At 50.1% G+C, this 21,972-nt stretch overlaps 1 protein-coding gene across 14 annotated transcripts in view; it reads left to right on the forward strand.

Annotated features, from left to right (window-relative positions):
• Nucleotides 1-21,972, forward strand: part of PRDM2 (PR/SET domain 2) — a 124,725-nt gene that overhangs the window by 83,535 nt on the left and 19,218 nt on the right. For 12 of the 14 annotated variants that reach the window (XM_023260036.2, XM_023260032.2, XM_045034755.1 and 9 more), the window contains one exon: nt 713-5,090. The exons of 1 other annotated variant lie outside the window; for it this stretch is intronic. In XM_023260036.2, the coding sequence (XP_023115804.2) occupies nt 713-5,090 (4,378 nt within the window). Of the gene's footprint in view, nt 1-712; nt 5,091-18,684; nt 20,236-21,972 lie in introns of those variants that run through there. One more of the 14 variants, XM_045034756.1, reaches the window with a different exon arrangement.

Genomic DNA, 21,972 nt, shown 5'->3' on the forward strand with positions numbered 1-21,972 from the left:
CCAGTTTGCGTTCATACCAACAGTGCGTGAGGGTTCCCTTTTTTCCACAGCTCCTGAATTCTTAATAATTTGATTAGGCTTGGAAGAAGTGATCTCTGAAGTTTCTTTTACTTGAAAAAAACTCTGGTCACCGGGTTCTGGAAAAATGTCCTAGCTTCTGTATACACAGTTTTGGTCAGGAGGGAGGGAGAGAATCCATTCTATTCCAGACAGGCTACTGAGAACCTAACCTGGTAATATGATGAACGGCTTCCTGCTTTCAGTTTGGAATCGTGAGAAATTAGACTTCACAACTAGACTCCTGAAACTCAGTGTCACACACACCGTAACGGTGACTTCAGTATTGTGTCAGTGTCCGGCACAATTTTAAGCTCTACGATTTGTTAACAAAATTGTATTTGTGTGTGTGTGTGGCTGAACAGAGAAAAGAATCGAAGCCCCACGTGAGCACTCTTGGTTCACATACGTGTCCTCGCTGCACAGCGTGTTGCCTGGTATGTGCCAGATGCTCCAAAAATGTTTGTTGAGTGAATGAGCGAAGTGGATTCCTATCCAGCACAGCTTTCTAAGTGGGAAGAGAGCGCTCTGTCTGGTTGGTCACACTCTCTCACATTGTAGGTGATAAGAGAAATCACTTGCACAGTAAGAGTTGAGCATAACGTGGCTAGTTTTTGCCCTTACGCCCATGCTTCTGCTTCCCTGTGCTTTCTAGGTCCCAAAGAGGACGAGAAGCCTTCGGCCTCAACAGCTGAGCAGACCGCCGTTCTTCAGGAAGCGGTTAGTCAGGATGTGCTTCCAGAACCGGTAGTCTCCCCCACTGCCTGCGCGCCCCACGCGGAACCCGAGGAGAAGCCAGAAGCAGCGAACTGTGAGGTGAACGATTTGGAGGAAGAGGAGGAGGAGGAAGAAGATGAAGATGATGAGCTGGAAGAAGAGGGGGAGGAAGAAGCTGACACGCCAAATGAAAGTTCTGTGAAAGAGCCGGAAATTCGGTGTGACGAGAAGCCTGAAGATTTGTTAGAGGAACCAAAAAATGTTTCGAAAGACGCTCTCGAAGGCTCTCCAGGGCTGACGCCTGTTAGCAGAACTCCCAAAACTAAGGAAGAGGCCAATGGTGATATGTTTGAAACGTTTATGTTTCCGTGTCAGCATTGTGAAAGGAAGTTTACAACCAAGCAGGGGCTTGAACGCCACATGCACATCCACATATCCACCGTCAATCACGCCTTCAAGTGCAAGTACTGCGGGAAGGCGTTCGGCACCCAGATCAACAGGCGGAGGCACGAGCGGCGCCACGAGGCGGGGCTGAAGCGCAAGCCCGGCCTCACGCTCCAGCCGTCGGAAGACCCGGCCGATGGCAGATCGTCCGGAGACAGCGTGGCTCCAAAGGACGACTCGACTCCTTCCGGTCTCGGGCAAGACTCTCTGCTCTTGCGTTCAGAGAAGGCTCCGCAAGAAAACGTCGGTTCTTCTGTTGCAGAAGAGAACGGGGAAGTGAAGGAGCTTCATCCGTGCAAATATTGTAAGAAGGTCTTCGGGACACATACCAACATGAGGCGGCATCAGCGCAGAGTCCACGAACGCCATCTGATTCCCAAGGGCGTGCGGCGGAAAGGGGGCCTCCTGGAGGAGCCGCACCCCCCTGCGGAGCAGGCCCCGCCCGCCCAGAGTGTCTACGTGCCCAGCACGGAGCCCGAGGAGGACGGGGAGGCCGACGACGTGTACATCATGGACATCTCCAGCAACATCTCTGAAAACTTAAATTTCTACATCGATGGCAAAATTCAGACCAGCAGCAGCACGAGTAACTGTGACGTGATTGAGATGGAGTCCGGTTCGGCCGACTTGTACGGCATCAATTGCCTGCTTACTCCGGTCACGGTGGAAATCACTCAGAATGTAAAGGCCACACAGGCCCCCGTAGCCGACGATCTTCCTAAAGAGCCTTCCAGCGGCACGAACAGTGAGTCCAAGAAACGGAGAACGGCGAGTCCTCCCGCGCTCCCTAAAATCAAAGCCGAGACGGAGTCTGAGCCCTCGGTGCCCGCGTGTTCCTTACTGCCTCTCAGCATATCAACTTCGGAGGCGGTGTCTTTCCACAAAGAGAAGAGTGTGTACCTGTCGTCGAAGCTCAAACAACTGCTTCAAACCCAGGACAAACTAACGCCTCCTGCGGGCATTTCGGCCACGGAAATACCGAAGTTAGGTCCCGTTTGCGTGTCTGCTCCCGCGTCGATGCTGCCCGTGACCTCGAGTAGGTTTAAGCGGCGGACCAGCTCTCCCCCCAGTTCCCCACAACACAGTCCTGCCCTCCGAGACTTTGGAAAGCAAAGTGATGGCAAAGCGGTGTGGACCGATGCCGTTCTGGGTTCCAAAAAACCCAAATTAGAAAGTCATAGCAACTCACCAGCGTGGAGTTTGTCTGGGAGAGAGGAGAGAGAAACGGTGAGCCCGCCAGGCTTTGATGAATACAAAGTGTCTAAGGAGTGGGCAGCCGGTCCTACTTTCAGCAATGTGTGCAACCAACAGCCGCTGGACTTATCCAGCGGTGTCAAACAGAAGGCTGAGGGCACAGGCAAGACCCCGGTCCATTGGGAATCTGTATTAGACCTCAGTGTGCATAAGAAGCCTTGCAGTGACTCTGAAGGCAAGGAGTCGAAAGAAAACCATCTGGTGCAGCCAGCCTGCAGTGTCATAAAGAAAAAGAAGCCCACCACCCGCATGCTGCAGAAGGTTCTTCTCAACGAGTACAATGGCGTCGATTTACCCGCAGAGAATGCTGCAGACGTCACCCGGAGCCCGAGTCCTTGTCAATCCCTGGATCCCCAGCCAGACTCTGTCCTCGGCCCTGACGCTGGTTTATCGGCCCCAGTGGTCGAGTCCCCACCTGATGTCTCTCCTTCCTCGCCTGCCCTGCAGACATCTTCCCTTTCTGCCGGGCAGCTGCCTCCTCTCTTGATCCCAACGCATCCCTCTTCCCCCCCGGCCTGTCCTCCTGTGTTGACTGTTGCCACGCCACCCCCTCCACTCCTTCCTACTGTCCCTCTTCCGGCCTCCTCTTCTGGGGCGTCTCCCCGTCCGTGTCCCTCTCCGCTCTCGAATGCTACCGTGCAGTCGCCACTTCCCATTCTGTCCCCTACGGTGTCCCCCTCGCCATCTCCCATCCCTTCCGTGGAACCTCTCACGTCTGCTGCTTCGCCCGGACCCCCGACCCTTTCCTCATCTTCTTCCTCGTCTTCTTCCTCGTCTTCATTCTCCTCTTCTTCCTCCTCCTCTTCCCCCTCGCCGCCGCCGCTCTCGGCAGTGTCATCCGTTGTTTCCTCTGGGGATAATCTGGAAGCTTCTCTCCCCATGATAACTTTCAAGCAGGAGGAACTAGAGAATGAGGAGCTGAAGCCCAGGGAAGAGCCCCAGTCTGCCGTCGAGCAGGAGATTGTTCAGGAGACGTTCAACAAAAACTTTGTCTGCAATGTCTGTGAATCACCTTTTCTCTCCATTAAAGATCTAACCAAACATTTATCTATCCATGCTGAAGAATGGCCCTTCAAATGTGAATTTTGTGTGCAGCTCTTTAAGGCTAAAACTGACCTGTCGGAACATCGCTTTTTGCTTCATGGAGTTGGGAATATCTTTGTGTGTTCGGTTTGTAAAAAAGAGTTTGCTTTTTTGTGCAATTTGCAGCAGCACCAGCGAGATCTCCACCCCGATAAGGTGTGCACACACCATGAGTTTGAGAGCGGCACGCTCAGGCCCCAGAACTTCACAGACCCCAGCAAGGCCCACGTAGAGCACATGCAGAGTTTGCCGGAAGACCCTCTAGAAACCTCGAAAGAAGAAGAAGAATTAAATGATTCCTCTGAAGAGCTCTACACGACCATAAAAATAATGGCTTCTGGAATAAAGACAAAAGACCCAGATGTTCGACTGGGTCTCAATCAACATTACCCAAGCTTTAAACCACCTCCATTTCAGTACCATCACCGAAACCCCATGGGGATCGGCGTGACGGCCACAAATTTCACTACGCACAATATCCCGCAGACTTTCACCACCGCCATTCGCTGCACAAAGTGTGGGAAGGGTGTAGACAACATGCCAGAGTTACACAAACACATCCTGGCTTGTGCCTCTGCTAGTGACAAGAAGAGGTACACCCCTAAGAAAAACCCAGTCCCCTTGAAACAGACTGTGCAGCCCAAGAACGGCGTGGTGGTTTTCGATAACTCGGGGAAAAATGCCTTCCGACGGATGGGACAGCCCAAGAGACTGAACTTCAGTGTCGAGCTCAGCAAGATGTCCTCAAACAAGCTCAAGCTGAATGCATTGAAGAAAAAAAACCAGCTTGTCCAGAAAGCAATCCTGCAAAAAAACAAATCTGCAAAGCAGAAGGCCGACCTAAAAACCGCCTCCGAGTGCTCCTCGCACATCTGCCCGTACTGTCACAGAGAGTTCACGTACATCGGGAGCCTGAATAAGCACGCTGCTTTCAGCTGCCCCAAAAAACCTCTTTCTCCTTCCAAAAAAAAAGCTGCCCACTCATCCAAGAAAGGTGGACACCCGTCACCTGCAAGTAACGACAAAAACAATAGCGGCCACCGCAGGCGGACCGCGGACGCTGAGATCAAGATGCAAAGTGTGCAGGCACCCCTGGGCAAGACCAGGGCGCGCAGCTCAGGCCCGGCACAAGTCCCGCTGCCCTCGTCGGCCTTCAGGTCCAAGCAGAATGTCAAGTTCACGGCTTCGGTGAAGTCCAAAAAGCCAAGCTCCTCCTTAAGGAACTCAAGCCCCATAAGAATGGCCAAAATAACCCACGGCGAGGGGAAAAAACCCAAAGCTGTGGCCAAGAATCATTCTGCTCAGCTCGCGAGCAAGACGTCCCGGAGCCTGCACGTGAGGGTACAGAAAAGCAAAGCCGTCTTACAGAGCAAATCCGCTCTGTCCAGTAAGAAAAGAACAGACCGGTTCAATGTAAAATCTAGAGAACGGAGTGGGGGGCCAGTCACCCGAAGCCTCCAGCTGGCAGCTGCTGCCGAGCCGGGCGACAGCAGGAGGGAGGATGGTGGTGGCAAGCAGGAGCTGAAGGACTTCAGGTAAGCCGAGGCTTCCAGGGCCACAGGAGAGCCGAGCTGCCGAGCGCGGGGGGGAAGACGGTCAGAAGACAACAATATTCTTGCCCGATGGCTATTTTTTCCTTTTTCCTGTAGAATTTTGACATAAGCATTTAAAGGAAGTAGCTGTTGGTTAATTACGTTGGAGGCACGAAGAAGGGTCACTGCTGGGCTGCCTCGGCCACGAATTCCCAGCTTTTGTTTCAGACCTAGGACTCAGCACGTGGTACCATTTCTCTAACAGGGCCAGTTGTGAATTGAAACCATGAAAAGCGTTCAGAATCACAAGTACCCTATTAACGAAAAGATGAAATTCTCTCACACTTCCTTCGTATCTCGGGTAACATCTCAGTGTCTCTTGTTGTTATTCCGGATCATAGATCACTGCTTAGAGTTAAGGTAGATCATTGAGTTCATTGACACCACACTGCAATCTTGTTGACTGTTTCTGTGACTGGAGCCTAGTTACAGTCACTGAGGATGCTTTTATTATCATGTCTTCTTTTTATTGTGTTTTAATTTGAAAAACTTGCTTCAGATTGGTTATGGAACAAAACACGACACCATATTCCGTTTTAAGATGCCTTACGTCCCCCGAGCCGCGCCCCGCCACCAGGTATAGGATAATGAAACGGGCCAGATTCTGAAGAAAGGAGAGGAGGGGCCGCTGAGAGCCGTGCGGAGCCGGGCAGTTGCCTCGGGCCGGTGTGGCAGACCAGGGCAGGTCAGCCCCGTGGGTCAGCGCCTTCGTTCCCCCAGCGATGGTGTAAGAGTTCGTCTTAGGTGGGAGGTGATTTCACAATTTTATTCCGTGTCCTCCCCGTATTAAGACTGTCCTCAGCGACACATAAAAACACAGGGCAGTAGTTCAACTTGTCATATTGGCTTCTCAGACTTTCCAAGTTACTCAAGTAACCCGAGTTGATAGGAGTTTCCTGCATAATGCCTACAGGTGAATCCCGCGTGAAGTGCTCAACCTCAGAATTTCTGTAAGACACTCTAAAAGCTTGTCCTTTCAGGGCGAGCTGCTGGGCTCTAGGCTTTCTTGGCGATCACTTTCAGTGTCTGAAGCTCTTCGGTGTTTCAGGCAAACCATTAGAGTGAATTCTGGGGCGTGTCTGCCGTTTCGGAGACTCGGAGGTGCTGTTCTCAGCGCGCAGGTGATGAGGTGGCGTTCTTGGGGCTGGTGTGCCTTACGTGGTGGCTGAAGAAAGAGGTGGAGAAGGGTCATTAGCCAAAGGCCGATTGGAATGATTTACTGTAGGAGTGAAGGGTTCCATTTCAACAAGCGATTTTCGTAAGTGAACTAAATGATCAGTTGTGATAGTTCCAGTTCGGCATCTGGTCTCTGGCCACGGCACAGGCCTGTGTGTAGCATCTTGGAGCTTCGCCCTGGTGAAAATATGCACCTGTTTATCGGCTGTTCAAGCTGCCTGCCTGTAGCAGTTTAACGGCGTACCTGTTTGTGCTCATTCTGTGTTCCGGAAGTTCCACACAACAGGGTGTTCTTAAGCTGAGGTTTTTTTTTTTTTTTTTTTTTTTTTTTTTAAGGTTAGAGAACCAGAAAATGCCATCATGTTCACTGACTGTACTGAAAAAACATCTCCCAGGTGGTTGATGCTTTAGAATGTACTATGTGCATCCCTGTTTGTCTGCAATATTACCTAAAAGAATCACTCATTTTTGTACTGGTTCCTATTTCTACAATTCAAGAGTGAGGTTATGAAAAATCAAAGTACTATAAAGAGAAACTCTCTGAGTAACCATACAGTTATGAGGTTCATTCCCTTAGCTCTTCCTCCTCCTGTGCTTTTTTGAAGAACCCTTAACAGTGCAAAGGACCAAAGTGCCTAATAAAATTGTGTCTCTCTCCTTTGCTCCGGTTAATTTTCATTATTTTGCTTTATTTGATAGTTAACAGGGGGTTACGTTGCTGGACTGGATTGAGCCTAAAAGGAAACACGGAAGAGTCTGTTAGGCAAACGTGGCTATTGTTTCTGACAGGCAGATGGTAGCAGCAGGCCTCCCTGTTTGCAGGAGTCGCTGGAACTGTATTGTGGGCACATCTGAAGGATGTGTGTCTCACACGGGGAGCTGCTTACAAGTGACCATAAACTTGTGAAGTATTTTTGGGACGTAAAAACCAAATGTTCAGTAGGACATCATACTTAACTCATCTGGACACAAGAGTGGGCATTTCCTCAGAGAGTTGATTCTTCTTAGCGCCTTACACAAGGTGCATTAGGTATGAAACCGGGATTCCTGAGCTCTGGCCTGGGGAAGGTGGTGGGTCGTCACTGGCCAGCCCAGGGCTCTTGGAAAGCCAGCCTCATCATCCTCGCAGGTTGGACGTGTTACACTGGAAAGGAGCTGTTTTAATCTGTAGTCTCGGTCCTTTCTCAATATGTTCCTGCTTGTAAATTTTATTCAGGGATGGTTTCATGGCGCATATTTAGAAATAATTTGCTTTGACTTTGTTTTCAGCGTTAGCCCCTTGCGTATTCAAGGACCTCACAGAACTGGCAGCACATGTTTTCCTGGGTGTTTTGTTAAAACAGACTGATGAAGAGCTAGTCTCCAGCACTCAGACATTTTACATTTGAATGCCAGTTGAGGATTCCACAGGTTTTTGAAGCCATGTGAGTGAAGTCAGAGTTTCCCATTCAGTGCTGAGGGTTCAGCAGAACTTGCCAGTCGGTCATTTCCTGGAGCACAAGATATTGTGCCAGTCAGGGTGTCAGAAAGACCTGTGTTCCGAATCCTCCTCTTAGGACAGAGCAGCAGAGGGCACCAGGCATGCCACCCGTCTTTAGGTTGTCCTGTCACACCTTTCAGCCCAGTGAACCCTGTGTTGGGCTCCCCTTCCTCAGTTAGCAGCCGGAACCCCTCTGCGTCCTATGGGACCGAAGTTCCATCTGTCGCTGAGGGCTCATTGCCACCTGGCGTAAGACAGAAAGACGAGGAGAGAGATGCATTCTCTCCTCCTATCTGCCCCTCTTCAGCCTTTGTAAATTTCAAGGGGTTTTTTACATTTTTTTAATGCTCCTTTTAGAGCAGCTTCTAAAAAGTACTATGTTCCCATTGAACACTAAAAGGTGAAAAGGCAAACTGAAATAACAGACCAAGTTTTCCCATTTGCCATGAACTGATTTAAAAACTACAGTGATGCTAATTTTTTTACGTGCCCACCTCTGCCATACACCAGTCCAAAGAGACCCGCTTGTGGTCCCTTCCAGCCTTTTTTGCGTAGGATGCCCACGTTCCTGTATACCTTCAGAGGTGTTCTTTTGCGTCATGGTAACATCTGTTGAATGGTCTGCTTGTCTTTTCCTGAACGTGGTCAGTTCATACTGGGTTACGTTGCGTTGGCATTTATCTTCAGTTTTCTTGTTTTCTAGGAACTTCCTGTAGAAAAGCCCCCAAACAAAACAAACTTTAATTGACTAAATAAAGACATTGCATGCTCAACTTAGGATAAGCACTACAGCAAAGGATACGAAATCTTCCAAGCTTGCGAGGCCAGTTGAAGCTGTCTCACAAATCCTAACACACAACTGATTGTCGGCAGGCTTCTTGTTGCCCGGCTTAGGGTCAGGGTCTCCTGCTTCGCTGGAGCCCGGCTCCTGGCGTGTGCCTGGCTCCTGGGTGATGGGGCTACAAGGAGGAGGGCACGTCGCCATGGCACTGGGGGCTCGGATCTAAGTGCGGCCCTGGCGCTTGGCACACAGCAGAGAAAGGAACGATTTGAACTTCTTACCTTGCAAAGCAAGTTCAGTTTTAGGAGAAGTTTTTGTAGATTTCAGGGATGACAAATTCTGATGCACTCATTCTAAAATGTTTTGGTCACACACCAGCTCTTTATGCCTTTCTTTTAAACGAGTTCTGTACGGAGAGGCACTTAGCGTCTTTCAGCCTTTTTTGTTTTGTTTTGTTTTGTTTTGCTTAAATATATATCACAAGCAGATTGCCAGCATAATGGAGAGGAAACCAGATCAGGATTGGATATGGACTTTTTAAAAAATGCTTTATCCAGCATCGTGTTTATATATCCAAATGGACCTTGTCCTCTCGATTGATTATCTGGCACTAATTCATAACCATTATATTACCGGACACTGCGTAGCAATATGTCCGCGCCCAGGATGCACCCCAGGCCTCTCTAGATGCATATCTACACGTAAGTATAAATGAATTTATACATGCCAGGTTTTACACTTTGGTCTCTAAGAGCAAAAAACCCACAGATTGGCCTCTTCCAGAGGATGTAAGTGTCATTTCTCCGTGCATTCTATGCCTCCCTTCTTAATGACTGAGTTGGTGGAAAATGGCTTGGTTTTATTCATGTTGATTTTTGTTCTCAACTTTAAAAGTAATCTACCTCTGAAAATGTGTAGTTTGATGCTTGTTCGGTGACTTTGTGCCACTTCAACCCTCTCACGACCATTCCCGTTTTGTTACATTTCTGTCATGGGGACTTTGTGTTGAAATGTTGTGTAAAGCATTTGTAGCAGTTTAAAAATAAAATATTTAAAATTATTTAAATTGTTTTGGACACTTCAATTGTATTATATATGATTTACGTTTTACATTTCTGTTCGCGTTGTTAATCTGGAGAGTGTTCTTGTATTGAAGTTTGCTGTGAGTTGTTTTATTGTTCTTGTTGGAGAGTGATATAAAAGACTATTCTAACACAAACATTAAAATTTACAATTTGACGTACAAAAGGGGTTGTCCGTTGACTTTAACCGATGCAGCCTTGAGAGAGAGAGAGAGAGGGAGAGGGTCACTATAGACAGGCGTGCCATTCGCTATTTTCCCCCTTCTGGCGTGAAATAAATCATTGAGCTTGTCAGCTGTATAAAGAGTGTGTTTATGCTGTTACCAGCCAGCACTTAATAACTAGAGGGAATTCAAGCGATACGTTTTATATCATTGTAACCAATAAAACCACTTTCTAAACCCTCGTGAAAGGACTGCTTTTGTACATCCTGGGGAGCAGTGAGGGTGGAGGCCGAAGGGGCGGGAGGAGCCGCGGAGGCTGCGCTGTGCAGAAGTGTGGCGGGCACAGCCCGCCCGGACCACCTCTCTTCCCTTGCTCCTGTTTGGCAGTCACTGAACGTTAAACTCACATCCCGTCTAGAGGGTAGACGCGCAGTCGGGACCGTGGTGCTGAGAAATAACCTCGTGAACTCCTTTTGCCAAGAGGGAAATAAAGAATTTCCTACGTGGGGTCTCCGCTTCCTCTCTGCTTGGTAACTGTTCACGCTAGTTTGGGGGTTTTTATTTTTATGAATCCCTGGAAGAATGAAACAGGCTGTAACATTTGTATCAAGCTTAATATGGAATTGCTGTTTTGTTTGTTTTTAATTGATTGAAGATCAGCAGTTTCATCAAGCCCTCCACGGCAGCCCTTGCTTTGTCATACCTTCTTCCTGTCTCTGCGTGTTCTTGCATCCGAGGGAAAGGCAGTGAAGCTGAAGGTGCGAGCGGCCTGCCTTGGCCAGATGGCCCCACCTCTGGCCGAGGATACTCCTATGTTGCAAAAACCCAGGGACGGGGAGGCGTGTGGGGGGGAGGGGCGGGGGAGAGGGGTGCTGAGGGAGCTTTGCAATAGCTTTCGGTGTCCCCTTGTTTTAAATGTTCCGCTAAACTGAGCGCCGAACTCGCTCAGTGTCCCGTGCAGGAGCTGGGCCTTGTGAGATGAAGCGCTGCCCTGGGAAGGAGAAGCGGGTTTCCGTCCTGTGCTCCTCGTTCGTCCCTCCCTCCACGTGCCAGTTAACAGGCGTCTAACAGGTGCCCTCCGCGTCCCTGCCAGCGGGCAGGTTCTTTTACCCTCCAAATCTCAGTTCCCAATGTGCCCAAGTGGGTCACGGATGAGATGGTCTCTGAGCCTTCCTTCCAGAAGGAGGTCTTTTTCTTTACTGGGTATGGATGCTCACAGGCTGTCTCACCAGACTGAAAAGAGCGGGACTGGGTCTGTCTCCTTGGGCCCCCGGTGCTGACAGCAGTGCTGGGGCGTGACAGGCACACGGACAGTTCCTCGGGAGGAGTCCCCAGGAAGCCCTGTAGCTCCCACCCCGCCAGGAACGAGCCGCCCGAGAGTCTGGTTGCTTTTACTCTTCGTGGATTGCAACGTTTTAAAACATTCAGAAGGCTAGTAATTGAAGCCTTACGTTTTTGCTCTTTTGAAGCACCTCTCGCTGTGATTACAAACCCCTCTCTGGGCTGACTGTTTTAACCTGGTTGCTGCAGGTGCTTTCTAGTCAGATGTTCTACAGAATCACGGTTTATTGAGCACCTACTGTATACCGGGCTGTGTTGAGGTCCCTGGTTACATCAACGGATTAAAAATCCTGGCCCTGGTGGAACTTTACATTTGTTTGGCCGTCTCTCCTGTTTATACTTCCTGTGGAAAATGTCACTTTGTCACAGCTTTCCAAAGGCTGGGTGCTCAAGAAAATCCCTCTAACTGCATATTTGAGGATGGATGTCTAGCTGGCTGCAGCCTTTTACTACTTGGTGAAAGTGACTTTAGTAAAACTGTAGCTCAGTTACTGCGTCTGCTACTCAGGTGGGTTTTGATTTGATACCAAACCTTCGAATGGACCGACTTTATCCATAAAGCATAGACGTTGACCTCAAGAGGAGAGTGGAGTGCAGGTGGGTGAGAGAAAGGCGGACTTGGATGCCAAGGCCACATTTATTTATTTATTAAAAAAAATTTCTTTTAATGTTTTATTTTTGAGAGAGAGAGAGAGAGAGACAGAGTATGAGCCAGGGAGGAGCAGAGAGAGGGAGACCCAGAATCCGAAGCAGGCTCCAGGCTCCAGGCTCCGAGCCATCCGCACAGAGCCCGACGCGGGGCTCGAACCCATGGACCGTGAGATCGTGACCTGAGCCGAAGTCGGATGCTTAACTGACTGAGCCACCCAGGCGCCCCAACCGAGGTGGCATTTTAAAGACCGGGCTGATGGTTAGAGGAAGTGGTTTGCCACTTGTCCTTGTTTAGGAGACCCAGTAGCCTGTGGCCTCTTCCCTACCGGGTGGCAGCAGCCCGCTGCTCCCCCTTCGGGAATCTCCTCCTTCAGAGACTGTCTCCGGAAAGCACCGTTGAGGAGTGTGTCGTAGAGTGTAGACAGCGATCGGGTGGCCTGAGAGACTTGGGAGGTGGGGGTGGCTGGAGGGGACCTGGCGGGGACTGGCACGCTTGTTGGGCAGCAGGCCCGGCTGTCAGACGACAACGAGGAGCCACAGCCCTGCTCTCACGTGCAGCGCCTCTCGGGCTTTTCTCCTAGAGAGGTGCCAGACGACCGGCTCCAAAGCTCTACGACCAACCTTTTAAAATAGACCGTGGGTGGGGCCTGGGTAGTCTGTCGTTTAAAGCCCCAGGTAATGTCAGCAGGCGTTGAAGAACCAGTGAATGGAGGTGGGGGAAAACGAGACCGTTAGTGTAGCCCTTCATGGCTCGAGCACTGATGTGTTGCTGTCAGAGCTTACAGTTCCCCTGCCGGTGCTGTCTCATCTTTCCCATTTTTCTGAAGGCGGTGGTGGGGAGGGGTCACCTGGGAGGTGGGGAGTAAAGGGCTAGTCTTGAGCCCTGGGCTGGGCTGTAGGTTATGGAAAGAAGAGGCGACCGGCCTCGGGAAGAGGAAGGTCGGCTGGGTGTGCAGTTTCTTCTCAGCCAGTATTCCAGGGTCACAGCCCCTGTTGGGTCCCCTCCCGCCTGGTGCCTCTTGACCTTCTTCTGGGAGTTTGCTACAAGATGCAGGGCCTTTATGCTGTGCTAGGAGATAAAGAAAAAATAACATAGTAGGAGCGAGATCCAGCTGGTGGTCATGATCTCCATATTACTGTTAAAATTCTTTTTTAGCGAAAATGAAAAACAGTGTCAGGAAAGGTTTGACGGAACAAGAGAGGTTTGAGTGGGTGTGACAAAGGGAAACATGGAAAACTGCTCATTGGCGCATCCGTGGCCCGGTCTCCTGTCTGGGGGCTGCCCAGGTCCCCCACTGTGTAGCCCCTTCCCGTCTCCAGCCACACGTGCAACCCCAGCTCTTCCTCCCACCTTCCCAGCCTTGTGCTTGCTTCCTTTCCCAAGTGGTTTTGGAAACCACCTGATGAGCCTTGCGGACTTGACGACCTTCCAGTGCTTTCTGTGTTGAGGGACCGTGCTTAAGCATCTTTCAAACTTGACGATAGCACCTCGAAGTTGGTATCGTGTGCGGATGGGGAAACGGACCCCGGGGGAGTGATTTCCTTCAGAGACCACACCACTCTCAACTGGCCAGTTGGGATTTGAACTGCCTCCAGGCTACGCCATCCTGTTGATCGTTTTTATGGTTATCGATTATATGTATTTTTTTTTTTTTAAGTTTCATTTCCTCTAAACTTCGAATACAGGACTCGATACTTTCTCTACTAAGAGCTTTCTGGCTTAGTGAACAAGTAGAACCATCACTGTGGGTACGGAGTCTTCCCGGTGCAGCAAGACTGCAGACAGGAGCTGTCCCTTGGAGACCCGCGTCCAGCTTCATGCTGACCGCGGAATACGCTTCTCCCTGTCCCGGACCTTTCAGCTCTGACTGGCTTTGTAGGTCATTCTTCTTACTCATGAAAAATCTGCTTAACAGAAGCCAAGCTCGTTATAATAATAGCCTTTGATGTTGAAGGTGGTTCTAAAGAAGGCCCGGGCGTCATCAGGAGTCCTCCCTCAAATGTCACGTGAGAACCTTGACCTGTTGGGGCATTAACCCAGAAAGATAGTAGTTGGTCCAGGCTTGCCTTCCCACCTCAGCAAAGCGTGCCGAAGAAAGGGTTGTTTGTAACTTTGCGGGTAGTTATTTCTGAAGTATAGGATTAAGAGCCTGGAGGGTATGTGTAGATTTTGTTTACTTTCTGGGTTAAGAATAAGAATAGGGAAAAGCTGTCATGACCGTGCATTAAATTTACTTGCAGTTGAAAAGTTACACTCTGTTGTGAGCCACGTAAAAGGGTTTTGGAAGTATTTTTATTAGAGTAAACTTGCTGAACTGTTGGGATAATAGCATTTGTCCATGCTGCTGTCTTCTGGCTTGTATAGAAAGTGACCCAAAATTCAGGCAGATGTTCCAGAAAACGTAAATATCTTATGGGAAGAGTTAGTGCCTAAATGTGCCTTCCCATGTCCAGCTCACCATGTGCCACAGGAAACCACAGTGATGACCTGCCCAGTGAGGGGGGCGTTTCAGTAGTGAGAGAACGCTATGGTGTTTTTTTTTTTTTTTTAAGTAAAAAAAATTTTTCATTAATGTTTATTTTTGAGAGAGAGTGTGTGAGCAGGGGAGGGACAGAGAAAGAGGGAATCCCAGAATTCGAAGCGGGCTCCAGGCTCTGAGCTGTCAGCACAAAGCCCGACACGGGGCTCGAACTCATGAACCGTGAGATCATGACGTGAGCTGAAGTCAGACGCTTAACTGACTGAGCCACCCAGGCGCCCCTCCGGTGGGTTTTAAAGTATGGATTTATGCCCTGAGTCGGAACACATTTACGCTAAGCACATTTCCGTACCCACGTTTAGACAGGCACCTGTGTCATAATCTGGAATTGTGCTTGGGTAACTACCGAGTCTTAGCATTAAATCTAAATGTAAACTTTGAATAGGAATCACTGGAAAAAAAAAGACCTGGTGTTTGTTATACAGGTAAGTTAATAACAAAAGGGGATTTGGGCCTTAGGATATATAGTTGGGGCAATTTTGTTTTTTAATTTAAAAATAAGAACTTCAGTTTAAGATCATTGCATTTGTTGTCGTATTTAATCATTTGCCCCCGGTACACTATTTTAACATTCTTTGTCGGAATGAAGTTATTTGAGACTCATATGGGTTCGATTTTGCTCGCAGTAACATTCTGCTCTCACTTGCTTTTTATAATCACATCCAAACCTTGCCAACCCAGCTCGAGTTCAGGAACATTTTCATATGGCTTCTATTACCAAGCTATTATTGGACTTGTGAATTTAGGCACGTTCTCCTGGAGTGTTTGAGTCGGCCAGCCATTCAGAAAACATCTTCAATGGCTAGTCTGGGTCACGAGGGTGTCGGACTGCAGATCTGATGGACTCTGTCTGTGTGTGGGCCCCAAGAGGGCTCTGGGGTGTAGCCGGCCGCCGTGGGGCGCTGGGGGTGCTCCTTGGCCCAGCTTGCGTGCCCGGCCCTGTTCTGACTGTCCCGCGGCACTTGTCTGCTCTGAAGCTCCCCCACCACCTGAGGGAGATAGCATGTCCGTTTACAGAGAAATCGACCACATCTGAGGGACATGGTCACTGGGTTTATGTCCCACAGCTGTAGCTGTAAGGGGCGCCTACAAACAGGCCATTTGATTCCATGCCCTTAACTACAGTGACACCACCCGATTCACCTTCCCCGCTTGGGTTTTGCACGGCTATCGTGTCTCCCAAATGACTGGTGCTGATGTCATCGCCCAGAGCGGGGGTTTGTTGCAGAGGCTGTGTAGCACAGTGGGAATAAACAGGCCTTGAACCCTAGTGATCCGGGTCTCAGTTCCCCTGGGACCCGCCGGTAACCGAGGCAGGGCAGGCTGCCGGCCGAGCCTCGGCCGCCTCACCTGCAGGTGGCTGTATCGAAGGTCAGGTGTGTGCTTAGGACGCAGTAGCTGCTGGCCATGGGGGTGGTGATGGTGAGTCCTCCCTGTGGTAGACCCCAGAAGGCCCTGCCCCACTAAGGAAGCCCACGGCCTAGCAACCATCCTGGTGGAAGGGGTGGAACTTGAGTGATGGTGATCCCTGAGCGACTCTTGGAAGAAGCTCCTGAAGAAACTGCTCGTGCTTTTCAAGGCCTTGAAAGGAAAAGGATTACTTCATGGCAACTGACAAGCATCAGTTTATATTGGTTTCCCCAGAACAGACGAGCTTAGAACTTGCATCAGAACGTTAGAAACAGTCTTGAAGTCTTCCAGGGCGGGCTCCTTCCCTCCATCGAGGCGCACCGAGGTGTCGGGGAGCCCTTGGCGCCCCGGCCTCCCTGGAGACCCTCACAGTAGCAGTGGGGGTCCGCGTAGGGCTTCGGTCCAGGGTGGCCGGCCGTGGCCACACAAGAATGGAATTCAAGGTTGAGAACTTTTCCAACGGCCTCTGGCCTTCCATGAGGGACAGTGTGGTGTAGGCCAGCCGTGGCCGGCTTTTGAGGTTTTGTTGTGATTTCGTTACAGGCAGTAGAACGTAGGTAAGGGTGTTGATTGGCTCCGGACCTGGAGCTGCTGAGCAGTTGTCCCTTCCTCCCAGAAGCCTTCCCTGACCATCCAGTTGGAAATACTGCCCTTGGCCCTGTCCATCTTCTCACTCTGCCCTACTGGTCTTGGGGGCCACTTAACTCCTCTGTGCATTGCTACCGACTTGTGACCTTTTGTTTACTAAACGTCTGCCTTCCCAGAGTGAACATTCCACCTGGGAGGAAGGACCTTTGTGTCGTTCGCTGCTGCGTTTCCAGCATCTGCAACAGTGCCTGGTGTGTAGCAGCCGGTCAGTATAAATACTTACTGACTGAATCAGATGTTTGAAGCCTGGCTTTGTCACTTACCAGCCCTGTGACCTCGGACAAATTACTTAAGCTCTCTGAGCCCTGTTTTTCCCTTCTGCGAAATGGCAGTGATGATCTGACCGCGGAGGCTGGTTGTGCGGACGGCAGGTGAGCCTGTGAGGACCACGGATGCCGCCTGCCGTAGCGAAGTGCTTCGAGAACGTTAGCCGCCGCGGCTGTTACCGAAAGGTGCCCTCTGGAATGTCCCTTGGGATCGGACGGAAGGTTGTGGCTGGCGCTCAAAGCCGACTTGCCACGTAGGTTTTATGGCGGCACAGGTTGCAGTAGCTGGAACGTTCCCTCGTCGTCCGCTTCCGCTGCCCGTGCCCGGAGAGAGAGCGGTCAGGAGGCAAGGATGCTTTGCTGAGCGCCTGCCAGGCCGGAGCTCCTCCCTGTCTGTGTCAGGCACTCCCACCCGTCAGAAATAGAAGGAGCTATAAAACACGAAAACCACTTTTCAGATCAGGGCGAGGACGAAGATGACTGTAATTTTGTCACCGCCTCTCCACATAACTTGATTTCTCTTGGTTTTGAATTTCAAGGCCCAAGTGGCAGTTTTTAAAAGCCAGGTGCAGAAGAAAACCTTGGTTAGCTTGGTTGTAAAATCATGAAAACCTAACCAAGGAACTCCAGCCCACTGAAATACTAGTGGAAGAATGATCCCTGATAATTGGAAGTGCTTGCTAGCCGCCGCCTTGGGGGTTTTCCATATGTTCTCCCGCGTAATCGTCGCATCGAGTCTGTCAAGTAAATACTTCTGTGTTCTCCCATTTTACGAACGGGGAAGCGGGGCCCAGACTCCTGACGCGGTTTGCCCGACGCCACAGCCGTGTGGTTCCATCTGCCCATCACGAGTCGTGTTCTCCCTCCCGCCCCTACCCGCAGATCTGGGGGTGAGAGCCCCTGACCTGCCCGCTTCTTCCTTCGGTGGTATGCTCTTTAAGAGGCAGGAAGGAGACGCGGCTTTAGTTTGTAGCTGCCTGTGTGTGGGTAGGAAGCAGCAGCTAATGCACAGGAGCTCAAACCGGGGGGAGGTGAGCACGAGTCCTGGACCCTCGTGGTCCTAGTGCGTTCTGTGAGTGCCTGGGAGACAGGACCGAGTGGTTTCTGCTGTAGGCCTGGTGTGATGCCCCGTGCTCAGCCCCCATCTACATGGCTTTGTTAGGGAACGGGCAGATCCGGGTACTGACTCGTTCAGAGAGTCAAACCTTGCTGCTTCCTAGTGGCACCTTTTATCCCCTTGTCTTTCTATTCGCAAACCTTCCCAAGCCATGGCTGGCCAGTAGGTTTCCAGATGTGTGTGCGTGGGGAGGAAGGACCTGCTTGGGGTGCTGCACAGCCTTGCTTCGGAGGTGGGGTCGTGCTCGGGGAAGGAGGGCCAGGCTGAGTGCCTGGTGTCTGCCTCCCATGACGGGAAGGGATGTCTGTGGTCTCACCCATCGGCTACTTGCCTGCTTTTAAGAACTACACTAGACCTAATTTCGCCTTTCCCTGAAGGCTCGAGGTGTAAGCATCGATTAATACTTGGTTGTGGAAAAGGGATGCCCTCAGATAATTCAGGTGTTCAGGATCCTGGAGGTTTTTTGAGAAGGATGTACTCCTCACTGTCTCCTTTTTCATTATTTATAGATCTTGTCTGCCCTCCTCATGTCCCCAGATATGCTTCTGTTGATCGTCGATGGTTACAGAAGCTAGGTAGCGGTCCTGTTAATAGGATACGCAAACAAAGAAATGGTGGGCCCTGAGAGAACACCCAAGGACCTCCCTTGTGTGTCAGGTGTGCTAATATTAGAACGTGGGTTTTCTGGCATGATTTGCTTACTCATTAAAATTGGTCGTTGCTCTTGGTTCTTTGCTGGTAAGTGACGCTGCTGGACAAGCGACCTTGTAATAGGAGAGTGTTAGGTGTAACAAACACATAGAGACTGCTTTTTTTTTTTGTTGTTTTGTTTTTCTTTCAAGCTCCTGAAAACATGTGAGTTAGAGAAATGATTTGTGAAGAGAGCGACGTGAACGTCCGGGTGACGTGTGCACAGGCTTCCTCGGCAAAGGCAAAGGTGTGCTGCTAGGGGAAGCGCCTTCGTTCCGAAACAGGATAGTTTTCCTCTCTTTGCTGGATGCCTGTCCTTTATGTTTGAGTGGATACTCTGTTCAGTGCTAAGTGCTAGGAGGTGGTTGACTCTGGAAGGAAGTACGTGGAGTTCACCCATCTCCTTTCTTGGTGCACAGGCTGGTGAACCTGGCAGGGATTTTCCTCTCTGTTTCAGGATCTTGCTCCGGAAGCTTTTCAGAATTTCACATAATAACCAGTACGTAGCTGTCTTATACTCCTACCTTTATCATTTATATTGAGGCTCTTTTGATCGAATTTTGCCAGCCGGTTTCGTGAAAACCTACGTTAACTGCTTTGGTGCAGGAACCAACCACTTCGACTCATCTCAGTAAATTGCTGCCCAGATACTGTAGTTGAAGTATGTGCTGTTTTAAGTGACTTCATCGCCATGATTAGTATGACTGTGTGCCTTAAAAACTATTTATAAAAATTACGGACGCAGGCCATTAGGGCCAGCCGACAGCAGGTGTTTTATTAAGGCGATGCCCTGAATTGAGTTGGACAGCTGCTCGGGTGAGGGGTGGGGGTATTTTGCCCGGCCGGGCGTGTTGGTAACTTCAGCTCGAGGAGCTGCGTTCCCGCAAGGTGTTTCCAGGTGCGCGAAGGGGCCCTAGTTAGGGTTGTCCCCCACCCCGGCATGTTCACTTAGCGGACCACCTGCTTCAAAACCTAACCCAGGAGGCTTATTTAAAATTCCAGACCTACTAAACCATAATCTCCGGGGTGGGTCTTTGAACTCTTTTTGTTTTCATCGGCTTCTCAAATGCGTCTTTACCCAGAACTAAGGAGTTCTCCTTTGGGTCTTAAAAAGGACAAGTGACCGTGGTATCGCCCCCATCCCGTTAACTTAATTTGCTTCCAGTTTTCATTTGAAATTCTCTTCTTTTGGTTATTAGCAATATCTTCGAGGTGGTAGTTTTTGGTTTTCGGAACGCATCAGTTAACATTTTTCCTCGATCCTGATGAGTACCCCGTGACGGATGAGCAGGGTGGCGCTACAGTTAGGGACACTTCTAAGCGTCAGCCATGGTGAAAGTAAGGGTTTTCTGCCTTGTCCATTGTTGCTCTTAGCGTGTCTTTCTGAGGGCGACAGGCGGCCTTTAGCTATTAACTAGTATAGTCTGGGTGCTGCGTCCCCCGCCAGTGTGGTCACCAGTCCCCAGCACCCATGCAGCACCTAGCACGTGTAGGTGTCCGCTCAGTGTTTGTGGAATAAAAAGGGAAAAAAAAGTCTCTAGGAATAATAGTCTGAGCTACCATTCGCTTATCTGGCCCGAATTTAGGACTCTTTGGCCTAAAGTGTGAATTTGGGGGCAATTAATTGTTGGCAACAGAATAGAGAACGTCCATTGGATAAGTAAATGACCAATTAAGATCGCGTTGAAAGAGGGGTGCCTGGGTGGCTCAGTCGGTTAAGCCTCTGACTTCGGCTCAGGTCGTGGTCTTGGAGTTCGTGGGTTCGAGTCCCGCTCGGGCTCTGTGCCGACAGCTCAGAGCCTGGAGCCCGCTTTGGATTCTGTGTCTTCCTCTCTGCCCGTCCCCTATCCGTGCTCTGTGTCTCCCTCTCTGTCTTAAAAATAAATAAACATTAAATTTTTTTTTTAATCGGGTTGAAAGAAAAGGATTGGTTATTTGGTGATAGTTAATTACACCCAGCATTAAAGGGTTACCACCTCAGGGCACAGTCCTCAGGGTTACAGATGTCTAAGGAAAGCCAGTCAGTAAACGATAGAGGCCAGAAGGAAATTGCAGCTGCTGGCTCATTCATTCAGCCACGCTGGTGGCATCGTTTCTGCTCCGATCTACACCGGTGCGCACAGGCTGCCTGTGACTGTGATCTAGCGCCCTTGATGCCCGGGTAGAACTATCTAAAAATTCCTTTACGGTTTTAAACCCTCTCCCCCGATTTTTGGCTCTGAAAATAGGGTCACCCTCCCTGTGTCACCAGCTTTAATTCTGCCTCCTGACACCGGACATCTCCTCAAGGGTCCCTCACTTGTAGAACCTCCAAAATACACGGCAGTGGAAGATTTTCTCGTGTGTTTTCGCTTTTGTTCGAAGCCTTCCCTCTTAGAGCTTAAACGCTGATTGATTTCACGATGTCCCACGCACCTGACGGGGCCGTGCTGAACAAGGGTGTTCCCCCAACTGGGCCTATGCCACAGCATCACTCACCTTGGCCTTTCCCCCCCCACACTCGCTTTTGAGGTGCCGGGGGATATGATCCCACTGACGAGGCCGAAGGGGAAGCACAGGGCTCCCCCGTGTGCACGGCAGTCTTCAAGGCCAGCATGGTCACTGCCGCCTAAGGAATAGTGTGAGGTCATCTTGCAGAGTGCCAGGCCTGCCGGGGCACAGCGCTACCTGGAATCTTTCAGAACTTCTGTTACAATTCCAACCGTGGATAGAGTGAAAGACAGTGGAGGCTTAGTCAGTGTTTCCGTTTAGTCAGCCCTCCCTGTTAACGGATGCCCCGCGTTCCCAGTGATGGATCGCATCCTGACACCCTCGCGGGGAGACCCCGTGCATGTCCGTTCCCAGCGGTCAGGTTAATGCTGCCAGAAGTCCGTTGTATTTGTTCCCAAACCTGTTTATGCTACGTGTATCTGTGACTGTACTCATATGACTCAATTAAGTAGTACCCAAACCAACAAAATGGGAATGTAAGAGCTGTTTATGAAAAACAAGTTGAATGCTTCTAAAGGCTCAGAGTAGTTTGCTTAAAAACTGTCACTCAGTTACCATTCATTCAGTGGGTGAAAAACCATGAAAAATTTGCATGAAGGCAAAGGACGATTTCACACTCAGGTTGCTTTTATAAGTCACTTAAGTTCTTTGCCCCACTTTATTTACTTCTTCACTATTTTAAAATACTTATTTGGAGAGAGTGAGCCTGGGGGAGGGGCAGACAGAGAGGGAGAGAGGGAATCCCAAGCAGGCTCCATGTTGTCAGCGCAGAGCCCAAAGGGGGGGCTCGAACTCCCCGAACCGTGAGATCATGACCTGGGCCAAAACCAAGATTTGGACACCTAACCCACTGAGCCACCCAGGTGCCCCTGCCTGCCCCACTTGAAATAGTAACCGGAACTCACAGGTGATTGCGGGTGTGATTTAGTCGGGAAGGACAGTGCAGGTCTCGTGCCTTTGTGTGTTTGTTCCTTTACCCATCTGCTCGG

This window comes from Felis catus, chromosome C1 (assembly GCF_018350175.1).
Source record: "Felis catus isolate Fca126 chromosome C1, F.catus_Fca126_mat1.0, whole genome shotgun sequence".
Classification (NCBI taxonomy): Eukaryota; Metazoa; Chordata; class Mammalia; order Carnivora; family Felidae; genus Felis; species Felis catus.